We start from the raw sequence: 20,117 nt of genomic DNA on the forward strand, positions 1-20,117 counted from the left end.
GTTTTGAACATGTGTGTGGGCCTATGTTTGCACCTCATTTGATATGCAGGTAGCAAGTCATGAGACTGATTCTCATGTGTGCCTTTAAACCTGTTTCATCATAATCTAACAGCATATATGAATGGACTTGAGTAGTAGAGTGGGAGAGATGGGAGGCGTTGGGGGAGGAGGAGGTTAAGGTCCTGAGAAATTTCTAAAGATTGTGAGAAAGGTGATGCAGGTTTCTGATGGATGGGGTGCCAGTGGCCAACTTCCTCTCTTCTTCCCTGATGGGAAAGCTGTTGGGGACTTGGCAGTCACTTATTAGTCTTTCAGCGGTCACTGGTACCCGGTGCCCTCATATCTTGGTGGTGTGCTCATGCAAGTAGGACAATATTTTGGACACAACTAAAATAAATGAAATGTAACTTCCCAAGAGGAGCTTTATTCTAAACTGTCAAACAAGGCACCAATGAGAATTTAATCATCTATACAAGGAGATTCCAATTGTTTCATTTTAGACATTTTAATTGTACCTTAACTAAGCTCTACATGTGCCCATAGACCTTCAATACAAAGATGTCAGTTAAGTTGTTCCTCACTTCTTTTGGTTTTATATCTTCATCATGTTAATAACTTTCACTAAAAGATATAGCCACACCCTCCTTAGGGGTCTTGTAAACAGCCCAAGTGGAGGAGCCCCTGGAGAAGGAGGGAGACATTCAATTACTCACAATTCTCTTCATAGATGACGACCTTTGGAGCATTTCTTCACAAAGGGGCATTCTGTAGGAACTACTTCAACTTGCTGGACATGCTGGTTGTGGGTGTTTCTCTGGTATCATTTGGGATCCAGTAAGTAACCCAGGCATATCTGTGTGTGTGTGTGTGTCTGTGAGAGAGAGAGAGAGAGAGAGAGAGAGAGAGAGAGAGAGAGAGAGAGAGAGAGAGAGAGAGAGAAGTCTTTGTGTAAGTGTATATATCTGCATGCACACATGCACACCCACACCCACAGGCCTTTGGAGGCTGTGGCTTTGTACTCATTTCTTGATATTTTGAGAATGCTAAAATTTGTGGGTTTGGGATGAGGTAAAAAGTCCAATTCCATCAGTAGGTGTCCATGAAACCTTGGGAATAGATAATTCTTGATGACAAACTTTGAGTATCCAATTTCTCAATTTGTGTGATGATAGCGCTTGTTTCCTCATGTGATTCTTTGCCTTTTCTTGATTCTATTCTATGTAGTGTCTATGCAATCATGACTTCTGTAGTGTTGGCTTTACCCAAAAGGAATCCTTAGCTGGCTGGTTGTAAAGTCAGACCTAATGGATTACAAGACATCAACCAACCACAATCATGACCTCTTTCTCTGTAGGCATTATTAATAGGGAGGAGGAGGAGCATGTGTCTAGAAGCTATTGCCAGGTATTGTTTCCTGCAAGAGGAAGGTGATTCAAGCAGAAAGGAGGGAGATGACTGGAGATCTCCAGCCTGCATGCTTCGATGCTTTAAATATCCATGAAACCCAGGGTAGAAGTCATGGTAGTGGCTTTCAGCCACCTCGTTTTTCTACCAAAATTACCAATGGCATTCAAGCATGGTTATTAATATTCTCTCTGCTGCTCATGATCTCAAGGTGCCAAGAAAGCAGAAAGCAGTTCCTTCTAGTAAAAAGATTGAGAACTTTAGTCTCTAAACAGTTTTACATTTTAGACCTCATCACCATGAATTTTAGGTGATACTAGCTAACATCTCTGCTGGCCCTATAGGTGAAAGAAATAAACTGTAATGACTATACACTGAATGTTGACTAATATCACACTGAAGGAAGAATAATACCAATTGAGGGGATGAGGGTATATTTAACTTTTATTTTATCAACAAACAAAGACCTGTTTTCTCTCCTAGAGCAACATCAATTCCATGAATTTTATTCAATCTGTGATAATGAAAGGTTAAACACAGTTCAGAAATGTTCAGGTACTTTTGGATTATCCAGGAATCTGTATTTAGCTGAGACAAAGAGAGATCCACCAGAAAGGTTCCCATGTCTTCCTGTTGTACTGGGCTATTTTCTTGTCTTACCTGTGGTCCTAGAGATTATAGTGGCAAACCAAGAACTATTATTATAAGCCTAAAAGAGTAGAGTAGTAAAGTGGTCTGTGTCATATTTTTTTATTCAATTTTTTGCCTTTCTTCCCTTAGCACAGTGCCTGGAACATGGTAGCTTCTTTAAAATGGTAGCTGACTGATTGGCCTTGGGCTAGTGAAGTAGTGTTAACTTTTGTGCTTGTCATAAAGGATCTTTTACAGCGAGTCACCTCCATGATGACAAATGAAAATGAATGAATGACACATGATTAATCACACTTCTTCACATCTGTCTTTTCTCTAGATCAAGTGCTATCTCCGTTGTGAAGATTTTGAGGGTCTTAAGGGTTCTGAGACCTCTCAGGGCAATCAACAGAGCAAAAGGGCTTAAGGTTCTTATTTTTTTTTTAATTTGTAGTTCTTTGGTATGTCTTATCCTCAGGGTCCTGGCTTCTTCTGAGGCAGAGTGGATCTAGCTTCCATTGACTTCAAAGTGAGCTATACTCATGCAAGTGCCTTAATTCAATTTCTCTTCAGATAAACTCCCTCTGCTAGTGGCATTTCCTTTGTATAATTGAGATGCTTTGCAGTGAGATAAGGAAAAACTCATTTACCAAAAGCTGTTGGACTCTGTTGCCCAGTTTGGGTCTGTGGTGTCAATCAGGCTTGAAAATGAAAGCCAGATGGGGAAGCAAATTAAAAAGTTTCATAAACATCAAAATATCTGCCCAGTTTTCATCCAGAAAGCAATACTCATAGCTGGCCATTATAAACCACTTTAATCTGATCACATATGTCAAATACCTAATCTCATTGGACCCTGTTATCCCCATTTTACATGTGAGGAAACTGAGGCTTAGAGAGGGCTATCAGAGATGGAATTTAGAAACAACTTTCTCCTCTTAAGCCCCATGTCCCTATTAATATGTCATGCTTCCTCAAAGTCAGGCTTAATATAATATAATATAATATAATATAATATAATATAATATAGCATAATATAATATAGCATAATATAGCATAATATAACATAATAGGCCAAAATGGCAAGGCAATACCTCCAAGGTCCCTTCTCTTTTTTCCCCAGCATGTGGTTCAGTGTGTCTTCGTTGCTATTCGAACCATCGGCAACATCATGATTGTCACTACCCTGCTGCAGTTCATGTTTGCCTGCATTGGTGTCCAGCTGTTTAAGGTAGGCTTAGGGAAAGATCCTCCAAGCTCTGTGGAATTAATGAATAAATGTGTCTAGAAACACTTGGGCACTGAGCACTGGGGATATATAGAAAAAGCTCTCAGGCTCAGATTAGTTAGGGGAGGCAACTTGTTAAAGAAAGGTTAGCTGTGGAATATTTGTGAGGCCAAGATGCCAGCATCGGTGAGAGTACTTCTCAAGGGCCAGCCATCTAGGATGGGTCCTGGGATAGGCCGGGTTGGGGGACTGGGGAGTTGGGGCAGGGTAGGTGGAGGGCAGGAGACATCAGGGCTTCCTTGCTGGTGGCAGCTCTTCTTACCTCCCAATTATCCAGGCAGGATTTGGAGATAGAGAGGGTGTGGGGTAAGGAAGGTACCTCTGGTGATGGTCAACCCCTCATTCTGTTACTTTGCAAGGGGCTACATTTTCCTGTTCTTTCTATTTAGGGGAAGTTCTACCGGTGCACAGATGAAGCCAAAAGTAACCCTGAAGAATGCAGGTGAGCAGTTGAGGGGATGGATCTAGAACCTTGGCAGGAGGAGGTGGCAGAGAGACGGAGGACAGCTTCAGAGAGCAGCTAGACCTTGCCCATGCCCTGAGCAATCTCACTTCCTTGACCAGACTGTCCGGTGTGAACTGCTCAGAGGGGGATACGTTGCCTTTGTGATTTTACTCTAGTTCTGGAACATGAGAGAGAATCACTTCATTTGTTTATTATCTGACATGGAAATGAATTCAACCCTTCTGTGACATCGAGGTCTGTTATTTGGATAACTGCCTCAGTAGAATTGCTTTCCTTTGTAATCTCCTGCCTTGTGTTATATCTGATGCATTAAAAATATGATTCGGAGAAGGAGCTCATCCATGGGCTTCAACAGACTGTCTGCCCAAGGGGTCTAAGACACAGAAAAGTGAAGAGTCTCTGTAAGGTATCGCGTTGCCTTGAAGCATCTACTCCAAACTCCGGAAGCACTCGAGCAAGTGAAGCCAGCCTTTAAGTGCTTGCATTGTGCTAGGCACTGGGCTGAGAGCTCACAGTACCAATAAAAAGTCAAATGAAGACATTTCCTGCCCTCAAGGAGCCTACATGCTAACAGAAGAAGGGAACACATAGAGGAAAAAAAGGCTGGGCAGTCAGGAGTGGAGTCCAGATAGGAAGGAAGGGGTGAACATGGCTGGCCGGGGCATTTTTTCTTACAAGCGGTTCTGAGGGGAGCTATCACAGGAAGGGGAGAAAGGAGCTCGCAGGGTGAGAAAGAGGGGAGTCCAGAGAGGAATAAAGGAGGAGCTTTTATTAACCAGTCTCCAGCTCTCCCCTTTCCTCTGTTCTGCCGTCTCTCTGTTGGCTATTTGTGTTTTCTCCAGGGTGCCCGAGAGGCAAAGGAGAGGAATGCTGCCTGGTCAGCTTTGGGCATATTTTCAGCTGAGAGGTGCTGAGAGGTGTAGGGGGAGAAAATGCCTGGCTAATGCCTGGCTACCTCCTGAGCATACTCACTGTACTCATGCCCAATTCTCTCCTTTTCAATTGTTTTGGGTTATAAACTTAACAAACACCAGCAACGGTGAACATTCAAGTTTGCAAAGAAGACTTAAAAAGAGGGTGTCTCGAGTACTCCGAACTTCCTGTGGACGCCTTCTTTATTTATAAGTGAAGTGGCGATTTGATTCAATGGAGCAGCTTCAGCAAGTAGGGCAGCTTTGCGAGGGTCCTTTTGTGAAATTCCTTCTCCCTCTTTGTCTCTAGGCACTAATAGAGCTTTCACTAGAAAAAAGAAGCTGCAATAGTAAGCCAAGAACATTTAGTATGTAGCTCAGAAGGTTTTCAAAGCAGCCTCTTCTGCAAGAAAAGCATTGGTAGAATATTCAACTTTCTTCTTCATGAGAACAGAAATTGGGGAAAGCGTTGTTGTTGGCTAAGGTCTTTGCAGCAGCTTGAGGGCCAAACTGAATTTCCATTGGCCTCAGGAGTCTGTGCTATTGATTTCCCAGCTCCAGGCTGCCCCCCTGCATGGACAGGCACAGTCAGCTTATACAAGTGGCCACTGGCCCTCAGGAAACCAGGTGAATGTTAGACAACTGAACCAGATCCATCCCCACTCCTTGGAGCCCCCATCCTACTGATTCTGTATCTAGAGCAGTGTTTTCAGAGGGACATCTCATTTGGAAGGAGCTCTTTTTGCTTTTCAAGGGCGAGAACTCTTTCTTGTTCCTTCTGGTCTCTCCACATTGCTTTATTTTATTCTTTATTGAATACTCTGAGTGAATCTGTAAATGAAGAATATTGATGTTGTGATCGTTTGGGATTTTGATTTTGTTTTGTTTCCATTTTGAGGGTGACTTTTGTTTGGAGGGCTCAAAAGTCCTGTCAGAAAACTTGGAAGTCATAGGATCAGGGCTTTAGGGCTAGAAGGGATTTTAGAAGGCAGTTGGCCTCAACCCCTTCCACAAACAAATAAGAAGAGCTAACATTCTTCTAGGGGAGATCTACAGGTTGTCTCATTTGGTTTAGCCTTCACAACGACCCTTGTAGATGAAGACAGAGAGAGGTGAGAAAGCTTTGAGTCTGAGCCCCAGATTGTCAAACAGAGATGAGAGGGATGCCAAGGCCACTGCAGAAGTAGGCTGGATGACAGCCTCCACTCTCAGACCTGCCTGACGCTAATGGTTAAGGAGATGTGAACACAGCAGGAAGGTTCCACATCTAAGAGTCTTTACCTTTCACAGACGGATTCATGAAGATTCCCATTGGATTTTTTTGTCTTCCTGTAGGGGTCTTTTTATCCTTTACAAAGATGGGGATGTGAATAGCCCAATGGTTCGGGAGAGAGTTTGGCAAAATAGTGATTTCAACTTTGACAACGTCCTTTCGGCTATGATGGCACTTTTCACGGTCTCCACATTTGAAGGGTGGCCTGCGTAAGTATTAATAAGCACATAGCTTTTTCTGTAAACTTGTCACTAGAGCCATATTTGTTCATTTTTAAAGTCTCCCTGAGCCACCTACCCAAGAAAGAATCACGTCTTCCCCTCCCCCTTTTCATTCCTGGCCTTCCTCTTTATTTGCAGGACAAGGATTTTTTGGCTCTTTAGGACCTAAGGCATAAGGTGGAAAATGTGGTTATTAAATAAGTTCATCCGTTTGTTGATAGAAGTACTCTATCAATAAGACCAAACAGGTCACACAGCTAGTAAATATTTGAGGCTGGATTTGAACTCAGGTACTCCTGATTCTAGGGCCAGCACAGAAAACAGAACAGAAGGAAGGTCAGAAAGAATCATAAACAAGGAGGATAGTTTTGAAAGTTGTGTTGAATTTATTATATTGTTAATAAAGAAAGCAAGCTCTATGTAATAGAGGTCCACATTTTCGTATACAATTCTATTCTTTATATGGAAAATACACATTGCATTTGATGTTTTGAGTTCATCATTTAAAAAAGATGAAAATCATACCAACCAAAAAACATCTAGTGCCACCTCTGCCTTTTGGGGTTTTCTTCAGTCCTCTTAGAAAGATGAACATTTGGCAGATATTTGGAAATATGTCAAAGCTATTGCTCTGCTCATTATTTGGGGAATTTTTTTAAAATCCCAAACCATCAGCATTTGCTATTCAGACTTTTATGAAGGGCCACTGGCCACTGGTAACGTTTGATTATTGCTCTCAGTAGTATCTCTTAAGTACACCATCCCCACAATCACACAATATTGCCATCCACTGTGTTGTTGTTGTTGCTCTGGAAAAAATCTTCAGGTAAACATCATTCTTGTAAAGATGCTCATAGTTTCTAGAGAAAACTTCAGTAGTGTCCCAAATATCTGTGGCCAGTCTGCTTTTTCCAGGGCAATGCTGTCTCTTTGCTGGTTTATCTTTGAACAGTGGCTGCCCCGTATCCTGTACTGGACCAGCTACACTATCTGTGCCAAGTATACTCTGTTGTACCAAGTCCATTGCTTGGCTGCCTGAGCAGAGTGTTCACTGGGTGAACTGGAGATCAGTACTAAGAGAATTATCATGACGGTTCTGTCGGGAAAGAATAAGAACTCTTCCCCAGGCCCTCTGGGAGACGGGGCACATGGAACCATCCATTTTCACATCTGTATTTACAGCTTGATGCCCCAGGTGCCAAAGAGCACCCATCTCTTTGATGATAAATGGGGGCCAGGGCAGCAGCTGCCAAAATCAGGAGAGCCTTTTCTTAGCCTAAAGTCACAGTATCCATTCCCTGCCACATACCTTTCCTCTCACAAGGGCTACATGACATTTTAAAAAATGTAAATTGTTTTAAAAATCTATGGCACACAGATTGGGGTTTCACAAGACAGAGTGGAACAATGGAAAGAGCATCATTTCTTGAACCAAAGATCTTAGGTGGAATCTTAATTCACTTAGCTAATATCTGTGTGATCTTTGACAGGTCACTTAACCTCATGAGCCTTAGTTTTCCTCATTGGTAAAATGAAAGTATTGAACTAGCTACTTTCTGAGGTCTCTACTGGCTCTAGACTCCCCGATCCATGATCAGATATTTACTTAGAACCTCAGAACTGCTAGACATTGTACTGGGTATCTGTGAGAGACAAAATAGTGGAAGTTCCAGTCCCTCTCCTCCATTTCTAATCTATTTGGAGAGACAAGACATACTAAAAAAACAAACAAACAAATAAATAAATAAAGGAGTGGTTAAACAAATTATCACATCTAGTAGAAAATTATTATGCCACAAGAAAGGATGAATATGAAGATTCAGAGCAAATTGGGAAGAAACTGGAATGAGATTATGAACTGAGAAAACCGTTTTTTCAGTGGCCACAATAACAAGCAGTAAAACAACCTCGAGAGACTTACACTCAGTTCAGTGCCAACATCAATCCTGACTCCAGAAGATTGATGAAGCGTGATTCCAGTCTCTTGGCAGAGGCGGGATAGACCAGAGGCAAAGAATGAAATGTTCATTTTCAGGCATTGCCAGCCTGTGCATTCATCTGGCTTGACCATCCTTGTTTGCTGTTAGGCATGGCTTTTATTACATGTGGGAGGAAGTGTTGGTCAGGAAAGAAAGAAGTGAGTCTTAATGATTTTTTTCTAAATACACAAGAATAAAGAAAGAAGTTCAAAAGTCCAGAAAAATTGGAACAATTATATTAAATTCAATTTGCACTTAAAAACCATATGCTAGAAGTTCATAGTTTTCTATATTATATTCATGTTCTCTTCTTTCCATATGAAAAATTTTAATTTGTTGAGATTATAAATAAAAAAAATTAAGGGACTCATCAAATAAAATAATGCACGCTGACTGCTAGAGGAATTTGGAAGAGAAAGTTTGCTGGTTTCCTGGCTCCTGGCCACAGGAAGGGGCTGGAGCTACGAAAGGATGCCTAGCACCATTTTTTATACTTGTGTATATTTTCAGGTTATTGTATAAAGCCATTGACTCCAATGGAGAGAACGTTGGCCCCATCTACAACTACCGGGTGGAGATTTCCATCTTCTTCATCATCTACATCATCATTGTGGCGTTCTTCATGATGAACATCTTTGTGGGCTTTGTGATTGTCACTTTTCAGGAGCAGGGAGAGAAAGAGTACAAGAACTGCGAGCTGGACAAGAATCAGGTTAGGAGGAAACGCTCTCTGGGCTCCCTTTTTGGAGGGAGCGCCCAGCTGGCTTCTCTGCTGGTGTCCATTCCCCAGCGTCACAGAAGAGGGCACTGTGTGTCCACGGTGTGGGGAAAGGTGGCCCATAGAGGGTTTGCTGAGTAGGAGCTGGGAGAAGGACGCTGTGTTCTTCAGAGATCCCTCACCTGTGGGGTAGATTCACTCAGTGAGGCATAAACTGCATCTAAGTGGCAGTGCCTTTGGTACCGAAATTCAGGTCCACATATACCTGTGGGGTCTTTTGTGGGCTCCCCTGGGCATAGGTGACTTGGATTTGTTTCTTTTTATTCCCACCTAAGGGGAAAGGAAAAGGACGTTAGCTCTTTCCTAACATATGTCACTTGCCTGGGTTTCAGGCTTCTTATCTGTCAAATGAGAATATTGGACTAGTTGATTCAGAAGCCCTTTCTAGCTCTAGTTCTTTGATCTTAGGGTATATTCAATGATTTATTTTTACACTTATTAGTAAAACCCCAGCTTCATCTTAGAATCAATACTGTGTACGGGTTCCAAGGCAGAAGAGCAGTAAGGGCCAGGCAATTAGAGTTAAATGATGTGCCTGGGGTCCTACAGCTAGGAAGTGTCTGAGGCCAGATTTGAAGCCAGGACCTCCTGTCTCTAGACCTGGCTCTCCATCCACTGAGCCACCCAGCTGCCTCTCTTAGAGTATATTTTAAAAATAAAATATCACCCTCTAAAGGGTCACAAATTTAAACCTGGAATAGACTGTAGTGATTTCCTAGACCTGCTCCATATTTTAGCAAACTCAAACGCAGTTATCTGGGTGTACTGGAGCTAGAGTCAGAAAGACCTGAATTCAAGTCCAGCCTCAGACACTTACCAGCTAGAGGACTCTGGGCAAGTTAACCTCTGCCTCAGTTTCCTACAAAATGTGCATTAAAAAAGCACCTACCTCCCAGGGTTGTTGTGAGTATAAAATGAGATATTTGCAAAAGCACTTTATAAACCTTAAAAGTACTCTATAATTGCCAGTTACTGTTCTGTTGTATTACTCTTATTATTGCCAGGGTCACACAAGTTGGTGCTCAGTAACAGGACCCAGGTTTCCTGACCCAAGCGCCAACGTCCAGAGATTGGCATGCTTGATTCTGCCCACTCAGGGAAAGCTGAAGAAAAGTTGTCTCTACTTGACTGGCTTATTTTGCATTCTGGGCCCTCCATCCAAACCAGAGGGATTCTTTTCCAAAGTCTCTTCATGCCACCAGAGGCCAGGGCTGAGAGTCAGAGCCAGGCAGGTCAAGGCTGCTTAGGCAGGGTTGATCCCCAGAAGTCAGGCATCTTGGGAGGAAAGCATCTGAGCACTGAAAGTAGATTGGAGATCAGAGAAAGTCGGAGCTGCCCAGTCCATGGGGGAGATGCAGAGAGCAGGGATCAGGAAGCCAGGCAAGAGGAGCAGATGGTGTCTGCCTCTGACCAGAGACCGAGCCTGGGAGCAGGGGAGGCAGGACGTGGGCTGCCTGCCTAAGGCCTAGCGGGCTTTGATTCCCAATCCCTGTGCCCAGCTTCCTCCTGCCTGCCTTGTGGGTAGCCTGCGAGGTGACCCACAGGGCAGGAGGGCCTCTCACCTCTCCAGGGCCTCTCTCACAACTCCTCCTTCTCTTCTCCACCTTCGCAGCGTCAGTGTGTGGAATATGCCTTGAAGGCTCGGCCCCTGCGAAGATACATCCCCAAAAATCCCTACCAGTACAAGTTCTGGTACGTGGTGAACTCATCCCCCTTCGAGTACATGATGTTCGTCCTCATCATGCTCAACACCCTGTGCTTGGCCATGCAGGTAAGGAAGTGCCCCCCCAGGGGCCTGGTGGGGATCGCTTTGTAGAGGGCAGAAACGTCTCTCTGTGCCATGTAGTGTGACAGGAGGGGGCAGAGGGGCAGGGAGTCAAAGGGGGGAAAGAGGGATCAGATAAGGCACTCGGCGTTTTAGAATGGAAACCGCAGTCTCACCTAGGGAGATAAGAGACGTCTTCTTGGAGGAGGCAGCCTTTGATCATTTATAATGAAGTGGCACAGGAAATAGTGAGAGCCAAAATGGATGGAAGAGATAAGTGCTATGAATGATGAAAGCTTTCCTGGAATTGGAAAGCCACAGGCAGGATTTGGTTTGATTTTCCCAGTAGACGTATCCGAAAGTCCAGCCACACAGCAGACTGCTCCCTGGGCCATGGGGAGTCTGTGTCCAGACCTCTGGCCCTCCTTCCTCCCCTGAGGGATCTGTCTCTGTGATATGTTCTGAAGTAAGAAAAGCAGCCGTGAGGAGGGCCCAGAACTGACATTCTATATGCTCACAAGTTTGCAAAGTAAATGTCCTTTGTTTGCCAGAGCAGCTCCCGGAGGGAAGAATGAGGCTCAGCCCAAACTAGGGTCAGGGGAAAATTCAGACCCAGATCATCCTCCCTCCAAGGTTAGCTTCCCATTGGCAAAGCACAAAGCTTCAGCATATTGGAGCCCTACGGACGAGTAGGCCAAAGCAATCCAAAGCAGAGTCTTTATTAGGTACAGAACCCGCATCCTCTGATATAAGACTTATTCCTCTCTTAAGCCAGGTCCATTTCTTCCCTTTTTGGTGGCTTTCTACCACTGGAAGCCTCTTCCTTTCAGCATGATTATTGAATGTTGTCAAGTCCCCGGCCTTCCTGATTGTCGTTGAGATGCTGCCTCCTCTCAGGCCACCGATTAGCGTGTTTGCGCGTGTTTGCCCTGGGTGGGCCTCGGCAGCACCTTGTCTAGTTCTTTGGGGGGGTTCAGGAACGTGAGGCCCGGGGCCTTTGGCATGGCTCCCGTGCCGTATTAGCTCCAGGCATCCTCGGTGTCTACAGAGTGTGTGTGTTGATCTTTTCTTGTGAATCAATAAAGCATGATCCTTACTTTGTACCCACAGCATTACGAACAGTCCAAGATTTTCAATGATGCCATGGACATCCTGAACATGGTCTTCACAGGAGTGTTCACTGTTGAGATGGTCTTGAAAGTCATTGCATTCAAACCCAAGGTGAGGCTATCACCAGATCGAATGAGAATGGCTCGTTTCCTGTTAGTGTTGTGTTACTGAATTATCATGAGTCATTCTGGTATCTAACTGTGTTATCTCTTTAGAACATTAAAATCTGATTGTGGCAGATTTATACCTACTAGCAAAGAAGACTTGAGAAAACAAAACCTTATAAAATAATTCTGAGAAAAGGCAGGAGGAAGGAACGATCTGGGGAGCAATAGGAAACTGATTGGCTATAAACTTGATTGATCTCCCCTAAAAATATTTGTCACCATGTCTCCAGGATATTTTACCCTATTCTATAAGCAATGAAAAATGATTCAGGACCAATGCCACAGTCACATTGTTAGTGTAGACAGGCCCAGCACAGAGGCAACGGTGCCAGCCTCAGTATGACCTTGTGGTTCTGATTACTGTGTCCGACTCCCTTCTGTAGTCACAGTATAGGAGAAGCCAGATTACTATGGACCATCCTAAAGACTAGGCTTCTGTCTTGGCTTGTTAACAATAAAAATTCATAATGTGCTGTGGAAGGAAAGTGTGCTAGACAGTGAAATATATTCAGTTCTGCCTTAAAATACATTGGAAGACTGGCAGTGTCATTAGTCCCCTGTAGGCAGATCCGTTGAGATTCTCCATGAGGGATTGGTTCTTTGCTCAAAATGTGTCCTTGAGAAGTGGCCCCTCACTGTGTCCTGGGGAGTAGCTACCATCCGGATGATAGAGAGAGCCCCAGCGGGCAGCCAGTGTTACCAAATGACAGCTGGGTAACCTAATGTTTTACCATGTGGAAAATCTAGCTGATGAGACTCGGTTATTACATTGGTTGTAATGAAATGAATGACTTTGCAGATTCCAGTTACATGACGTTCTAATTCAAACCTATTCCTTCCTTCACCTTGAATTAATTCCTTTGCAATCTTATATCAGATTTTTGTGGACCAAAAAGAAAGAACACTTGTAAGTTCCTCAATGTGGGTGATTGCAGTGGGCCCGATTTGGCAATTTATGCATGACTAGATTAATGTACTGTGACTTGTCCATATACAAATATATGCATTTCCTTCTTTCCCAAATTCATCTTAATTTACTTTCAGATTTTGGTTTGTTGAATTCCTCTCATCCCCGCTCTCCCCCTTATTATTTTAAACAATATTTGTCTATGCTGATGGAAAAGGTTGGCCAACGAATTATGTCAAAATGACTGTTAGAATTTGGCAGGAAGATTTCCAGAGTAGTTCACTGAGCTGTTATGCTTTTAGTGGTGGTGCTTTTTTGTTTTGTTTTGCCCAAAGATTGCTACAGATGGAGTAGAGACTTCTTTCTGTTTGCAAACCCCTCTAGGAAATGTATACTGCCCTTTGCCTCATTCTGTTGATTGTACTTTCCTCCTCTAGAGAAGATACTGAGTAATGAGTAGCTAATTTACAATCAGCACAAAGATATTATATTAGAGGATTTCCCTAAAAATTGTTCTGATTTTTAAAACAATTTTTAACTCAGGAAGATCATTTGATAGCATCAAGTAACTCCAAATTACTTCCAGAAAGAACTGTCTATGGCAGGAATATTTAAGGAGTAGGACATTATTAAACAAAATTTCCAGAGAAGGTTTTGTGATCCAAGATGCCAAAGATCCTGATGTTTTTGCCTCTGTCCTCTCTTTTTGGCTCCTTTTTGCCCCCTCTGTTAAGCCGAACCCAAATTGAGAAAGAAAGGAAGGAAGGTAGGAAGGAAACAAGCAAACAAGCAGGCTGGCTGGTTCTTGGCCTGCCAGTATGGCAGTCATGTTGGAAGATGCAGGATTTTGCAACTCCAGGAAATTTCTTGCCCTGATGGACCTTTTTAAGGAAAAGGACCTTCTGACCCTTTCCCCAAAATACCAACAACTATAACCATCCAGGTTAGAAGCTTGATGGGGCTTCTCTTTGCTTTTTGCCTCAGAGACCTTGGGATTTCAGCCAAATTCTGCCCCCTCAACTATGTCTTTAGTCATTTTCATGCACCGCAGCCCACAAGATATGGAAAGCGCTCCCTTGCTTGGTGCCCTGCCCTCCAGACCAGGACCAACAGTAGCCTGTAACCAGGCCTGGGCCCAAAGCCTTCGTAGTTGAAGCAGAAGCTACTAGAGTTCTCCCTTTGCTCCCCTGGCCTTGAGAACCCCTGCTTATTTCTGAGACACCTTGAGCCTTGGGCTTATCTGATAACCAGCTCATCTGAAAGTTCTCATGGCTTTATAAGTTCCACATGAGTCATCAGTGTGATATGGGGCAGGTGTCACCGGGGACTACATTGAGCAGCATAACGTGGGACTAAGTTGGTGACAGGCACTGCTGTATTCAGCCCTGGTCAGGCCATCACTGGAGCACTGAACTCCGTTCTGGACACTCCTTAGGAGAAATTGGTCCTCTAGAAAGTAGTCAGAAAAGGATCCCAAGCTGGTGAAGGGCCAGGAGAGCAGGCTATGGGAGAGTCTGTGGAAGGCCTGGGAAAATGTTACCTGTAGAAAAGGCAACTTGGTAGAATGGGATAAATGTCTGGAAGTATTTGAAGGGATATTAGACTTAAGGGCAGTCATGCCTGTATCCTCCCTTTCCATTTGGGATTAACCTGTTGCCTTTTTTAAAGTGGGCTCATCACCCAAATATAGAGATTTGAAGAAAACAAGTCCATCCCCCTGGCCACACTTACCAGCTTCTCATGAGAAGTGGATGGGGTCATACATGGAGTTTGTCCATTGTAGCATTTTCATGGGCTAAACCAGGGTGGAGTTGCCTGAGGTGCAGGGGGTACAGACAGCATCTGTGACCTCTGCTCACAGTCACCCAGATGATGACTTCCTGGACGGTGTGCCTTCGCATTGCTTCACTGGGGCGAACGAGACACAAATGCTGAAAGGCATTTCTGGAGCAGAACCCCAGATCCATCATTTGAACTCTCATTTGCCAAGATGGGGGGGCAGGGGGGCGGCGCAGCATGGGCATAGGTGGGGTGAACAGGACTATTTCCTGTCCATTGGTAATTTGGCGTGATTTGGGCTCCTGACATCTTCCTTTGGTCATCATAGTGCCCTAAAAATGTCATAGGAGCTTTTGTTCAAGCAGGAATTTATTTACTAAGGGAGGGCACTACTTAATTTGCTTAAACACCACAAATGCTTATTAAGGCCCCATGGACAAGCCACCCTGTTGAGTATTATTGAGACATGAGCCAAACAGAGCCCCTGGCCTCAGGGAACTTACTCTCTCCTGGAAGCATGTGGCATGTATACAAGTAAGTAGAGGCAATGGCATGGGAAGAGGTCGATGTTGGGGGCAGCACCAGCTGGGCTGAGCATGATGAAAGGTTCACTGACTCTGGGCCAGGCCCCAGGCCAAATGCCAGAGACACAAAGAAAATCAAAGTAGCCCCTGCCCTCAAGGAGCCGATGTTCTAATGGGGGAGGTGACATGTACCTAACTAGGGACAGAGAAGACATATTCAGAGAAGATGGAGGTGCTCTCCATGGAGCTGGCCTTAGCAGTGTGTTTCCAGGTATTTCTGTACGGGGCCTGGAGGAGATCAGGAAAAGCCTCTCGCAGGAGGCATTTGAGCTGAATCTTAAAGGAAGCCTGGTGGAAAGGAGAGGGGGGCTGTGCATTCCAGATACGAGGGCAGCACGGCCCAGGCATACAAGCAGCAGATGGAATGCACATATGGAGCGCCTTCGAGGAGACAAGTGTGACGGAAATGGGGCGTCGGGAAGTGGGGTAATATGAAATAAGACTGGAAAATGCATGGGAGCCAAGGGCATGGATTTAAGCAGTAGGCTATGGATAGATTTTGTAATGGTCAGACACATTCTTCTTGTGAGAGGGTAGAGAAAGGCAAACTGCGACAGAAACAAAGTTGGACTTCTCGGAGGCTTCCCGGCTAATCCCAGCTGAAGGAGACTTTCAAGAGGGCTTTGATCAGAGATTCACGTCATCCTCATCAGGACGGAGTTTGGAGATAACTTTGCAATGTGACTTTTTAGTAGTACTCCTGTGAAAATCAGCCAGAAGACATTGGTTAAGCACCTGCTTCGTGTCAAGGACAGGGCCAGGAACTGGGAGAAGATAGGAAGCTGTCATACAAGAGGAGCCCTTCTCACATGGAGCTCATCCATGTCTCAGGCTCCCTATTGAAGTGACCCTTCTTGTCACCTTTGAGATACACAGCAGTGTTGGCAGATGATCTGGCTAGCAGTAGAGGGTGACCCGAGCCTGATGAATGACTAGAGGGAGACTGGCTAAATCGTAGACTGGTCAACTCCTTATCTGGCCTTATCCCAGCCATGAGTAAAAACATACTCCTGTGGCTGAGGAAATAACGAGGGAAATAAGAACCCTGAGAAGACCAACACTCAGGTAGAAAGGGGGCATGGTCAAGAGCAGCAGCAGGATGGCTGCCCCCGAACCTGGAACAGACTCTCTCCTCTAGCCCGTCTTTTGGAATCCCTGGTTTCCTTCGAGCCGCAGCTCAAGCGTCACTTTCTTGTCATGGTCTTTTCTGATCCTTCAGCTAAAAACGCATTCCCCTCCCACTGAAATCAGCATGTAAACTATATGAGACTTCTCCAAGGAGATCAGAGTCACATAGGAAATCTTTAATAGGTGTTGCCATACTTGACACTCATGACCTGCAAACCATATGAAATTAGAGACTTGGAGGGGGGGAAGCAGCCTTTATAGCAGAAGAAAAAAAAATCCCATGAGAACAGGAAGTATGTATGACCCCCCCTGCTGCCTACTACTGAGATCAGCACAATGAGGCTTTCAGTAAAACTATGTCGGTACTTTTGTTCAATTACAGGGGAAATCAGTCATTTTAACCAATATCTGCAAAACAATCATTTTAAAAAATAATCTAGTAGCATGACCGCAACTTGTGTCAGGATGATTCCTCTCTGAGCTCCATCAAATGTACAGTTAAAAAGAATGAACACTGGTCAGAATAGCTTACAATTATGTAATGCATCAAGAGAACAAAGCATTGAGCAGACATTTTCACTGATCTTTAGTACAATCCTGTCTACCATGATACAAAATTTTTATGTGGGGAAACAGGGTCTGTGTGACCTGCTCAAGATCACATTGCTGGTAAATGTCAGGGAGGATTTCTTGGCTCCAAATTCAGTGCTATTTCAACTACACCAAGAGAACTTCCTCATTAAAGAGGGGATCATAAGTCGAGAACTGGGTGGCACTGGAGAGGTCAGATCCAAACTGCAAGTTGAAATGATTTGCCTGGTCTCAGATGCAGCTATAGCAGAACTGGGAAATGAACCCATGTCCTCTTCACTGCAGATGATTTGTTCTTCTCACTCTGTCCCAATGATGTTGCCATCTTCATCAGAGGTCGGCTTTCCCTTTGAATGAATGGCTTCAAGGAGTTGATGCATTTCTCTGTAATATTTTTACAGCCATTTGGGCTTACTGTTCCCATGTGCACTCTGGATTAAGAAAACTTTCTGGATCAGTTGCCATATAGATTCATTTTGCTGACTGATCACATCCAGTTCTATCCTTAGACAGAAGCACGATAGACTGACCTTTAGGTGATTAATTCTCCACCTCTGAAATACTGCGCCAGAAACCTACTCAGTATAATTCCCTAAATTTGAATACTGATGTCTCAAGGTGTACCCTGGCATCAAAGCCTAGGAGAATGCAAAACACCCTTTCCAGACAGAAGAAAAAGAGCTTGGAGATGAGCTCATTTTTTTTTGGCAACAGCATCATCTTCATCTTTTCTATCAGAGGATGATGAAGGAAATTTGATGAGAAATATGCAGTTGGCTTTTGTATTCAGATAAAGAACACTGAAGCTAATGAACAAGAAACAAAATTCTCCGGGTGGGGAAGTAGAGCCTTTGAATTAGATGGTTGGTTTCTATCCAGGGTGGTATAGACATCATAGATCTGAAACCAGCAGGTGCCTCAGAAACTGTATAGTACAATCTTCCCATTAGGCAGATGAGGTACCTGAAGCCCTGAGAGACTAAGGGACTTGCCCCAAATCATAAGAATCAAATATCAGAATCCAGATTTGAACCCAGATCCTCTTATTTTTATTCAGCGATATCTTATTTTCCCAATTACATCATAATAACAATTTTCAACATATGTTTTCTGAAATTACAAGATCCAAATTGTCCACTTCCCTCCCCCTCTAACACAGGTCTTCTAATCCTCATCCTACTACCATGAAATCCTTGAATTCCTCATATTAGTTGAAGGGACTAAGGATGGTTAACCTAGAGAAGAGTAGACCCAGTGGTGGAGGGCAATGTTTGTAGTAAGAAGTCTTGGATGTCAAGAGTGGAGTCCAGAGAGGCATGAAGAAGAGAGGAGGAGCTCTCCTGCATTGGTGAAAGGAGTACCCTTCCCTAGGAGTTCCATACCAATGAAATAATGAGTCTAGCACTATGGGGGCATATGCTCAAAAATGTTTTAGATAGACTTCCAGGAATGGAGCCAAGATGGCAGAGTAAACCAGAGTAAATCAAGGAAGGACTGAAGTTTAAGAGGGTAGCCCAACTTCCCAGAAAACAGAACCTACCTATAATTGGATAGGAAAAATGAGCAAAGAACAAAAAAAGCACCCAACTCTAAAGATTTTTATGGAGTCAGAGCAAGGTATAGACACAGACGGGGACAGTGAAAGCAAAGTCAACACACGGCAAAGTCCAAAAGAAAACTATGGATTGGACACAGATTCTGGAAGAGCTAAAAAAAAATTCTCACTGATGGATTGCACAAGCAAAAAAAAATGGGATACTACTACTTTAGGTATTGATGCAAAGAAAAAGCCTAAAAGGCTTTTTAAGACCTTGCCTTAAAAGGGCTGATATTCTGCATTTATTCATTCTTCAAACTAATATTGATTGATAGCCCTTCCATGTTCCATGCAGCATTTGAAAGCTAGAATCTGAAGTAGTATTGGCCAATCTGGGTACCAGAGAATCAGATGGGGCTGCTAAATTGGAGGCAGAAGGATGGCAGGCATAGATGCCCATTTTCCTTTGGGCCTTTCTAGTCTTTCTTGTCTCTGTTTCCTAATGCTACTGGCATACTCCCCTCCTGCCCGTTTTGCTTTCCCCATATTCCATGTTTTGACCACCCAGGAGCTCCCTCCTAACTAAGCTGAAAGAATAGAAGCATCAGCTAAGGATGGGTACTGCCAGCCTTCCACTGACTCAGGCTCACAGCCTCAGTAGCATCCTTGACTCTTCACAGTTCAGGCCTTCCACCTTCACCTGGACTGTAGTGTAAAGATTAAAATTTAGGGAGACTGAGGCAGGTAGAAATTAGTTTCTCTCTGCAAGGAGTATTATATTTTTTAGAGGTTTATTAAAAGTTAAGGATTAAAAGAAAATACAGGATAAGGAAAACGTGCCTAGGCCAGGGAGGCCTAGACAAGACCTCACCTACATTATGGAAAGAGCCACGTCTGCCCCAAAACGGAAGTCCAAGAGGAGCCTCAAAAGCCTTTGCAATCAGTTTAAGTACCTTTTCGATCTCGCCCACCTCAGAATTCCATGAGATTACAAAGCATTTTGGGGAAGTGGAGCAAGGACTTGTGGGGATTGTAGTCCTGTATTCGAGTCTATTTTTTACAGTAGGCTTCTTGTCTCCCTGCCTAATGCTTGCCTAAGTCAACCTAACTACCAAAATGATAAGATCATAACCATGAGTCTGACCTGACTTCTCCTTACTACACTCAGTAAACTTGCTGCTCTCTAGTACCTCGAGGAGAAGCGGCATGGAATCCTGAAAAGATCATTTAACTGAGTCAGGAAACCTGCTGTGTGACCTTAGACAAGTCACAGTATTTCTCTGCACTTCATTTTCTTCCTGTGTAAAATGAGTGGGTTGGACTCCACTATGTACCTCTTTGAGCCCTTCTAGCTCTACATCTGGGATTCTACAGCCTGGCCCCAACTACTTAGAAAAAGGGGATATTAATGGAACTTGCCTTGGTTGTGGGGAGGATAAGGCACTTTGCAGCCCACAGAAAGTTGTTCCTACAGCCTCTCTATCCCTGTGATATTGATCCTCTATATCCTTTCCCACCCATCCAGTCCAGCCAAATTGTCCTTCCTTCTGTTTCCCATGTGCCTCATGCTCTCTCCTAGCTGACACACATCCCTTCTCG

At 43.9% G+C, this 20,117-nt stretch overlaps 1 protein-coding gene across 9 annotated transcripts in view; it reads left to right on the top strand.

Moving 5' to 3' along the window:
- CACNA1D (calcium voltage-gated channel subunit alpha1 D) overlaps positions 1-20,117 on the top strand; it is a 353,867-nt gene that overhangs the window by 258,824 nt on the left and 74,926 nt on the right. For all 9 annotated transcript variants that reach the window (XM_056804160.1, XM_056804154.1, XM_056804161.1 and 6 more), the window contains 8 exons: positions 728-834; positions 2,375-2,462; positions 3,158-3,265; positions 3,712-3,764; positions 6,035-6,181; positions 8,683-8,884; positions 10,563-10,721; positions 11,826-11,936. In XM_056804160.1, coding sequence (XP_056660138.1) covers positions 728-834; positions 2,375-2,462; positions 3,158-3,265; positions 3,712-3,764; positions 6,035-6,181; positions 8,683-8,884; positions 10,563-10,721; positions 11,826-11,936 — 975 coding nt within the window. The remainder of the gene's footprint in view (positions 1-727; positions 835-2,374; positions 2,463-3,157; positions 3,266-3,711; positions 3,765-6,034; positions 6,182-8,682; positions 8,885-10,562; positions 10,722-11,825; positions 11,937-20,117) is intronic.

Source organism: Monodelphis domestica, chromosome 7 (genome assembly GCF_027887165.1).
Source record: "Monodelphis domestica isolate mMonDom1 chromosome 7, mMonDom1.pri, whole genome shotgun sequence".
Lineage (NCBI taxonomy): Eukaryota > Metazoa > Chordata > Mammalia > Didelphimorphia > Didelphidae > Monodelphis > Monodelphis domestica.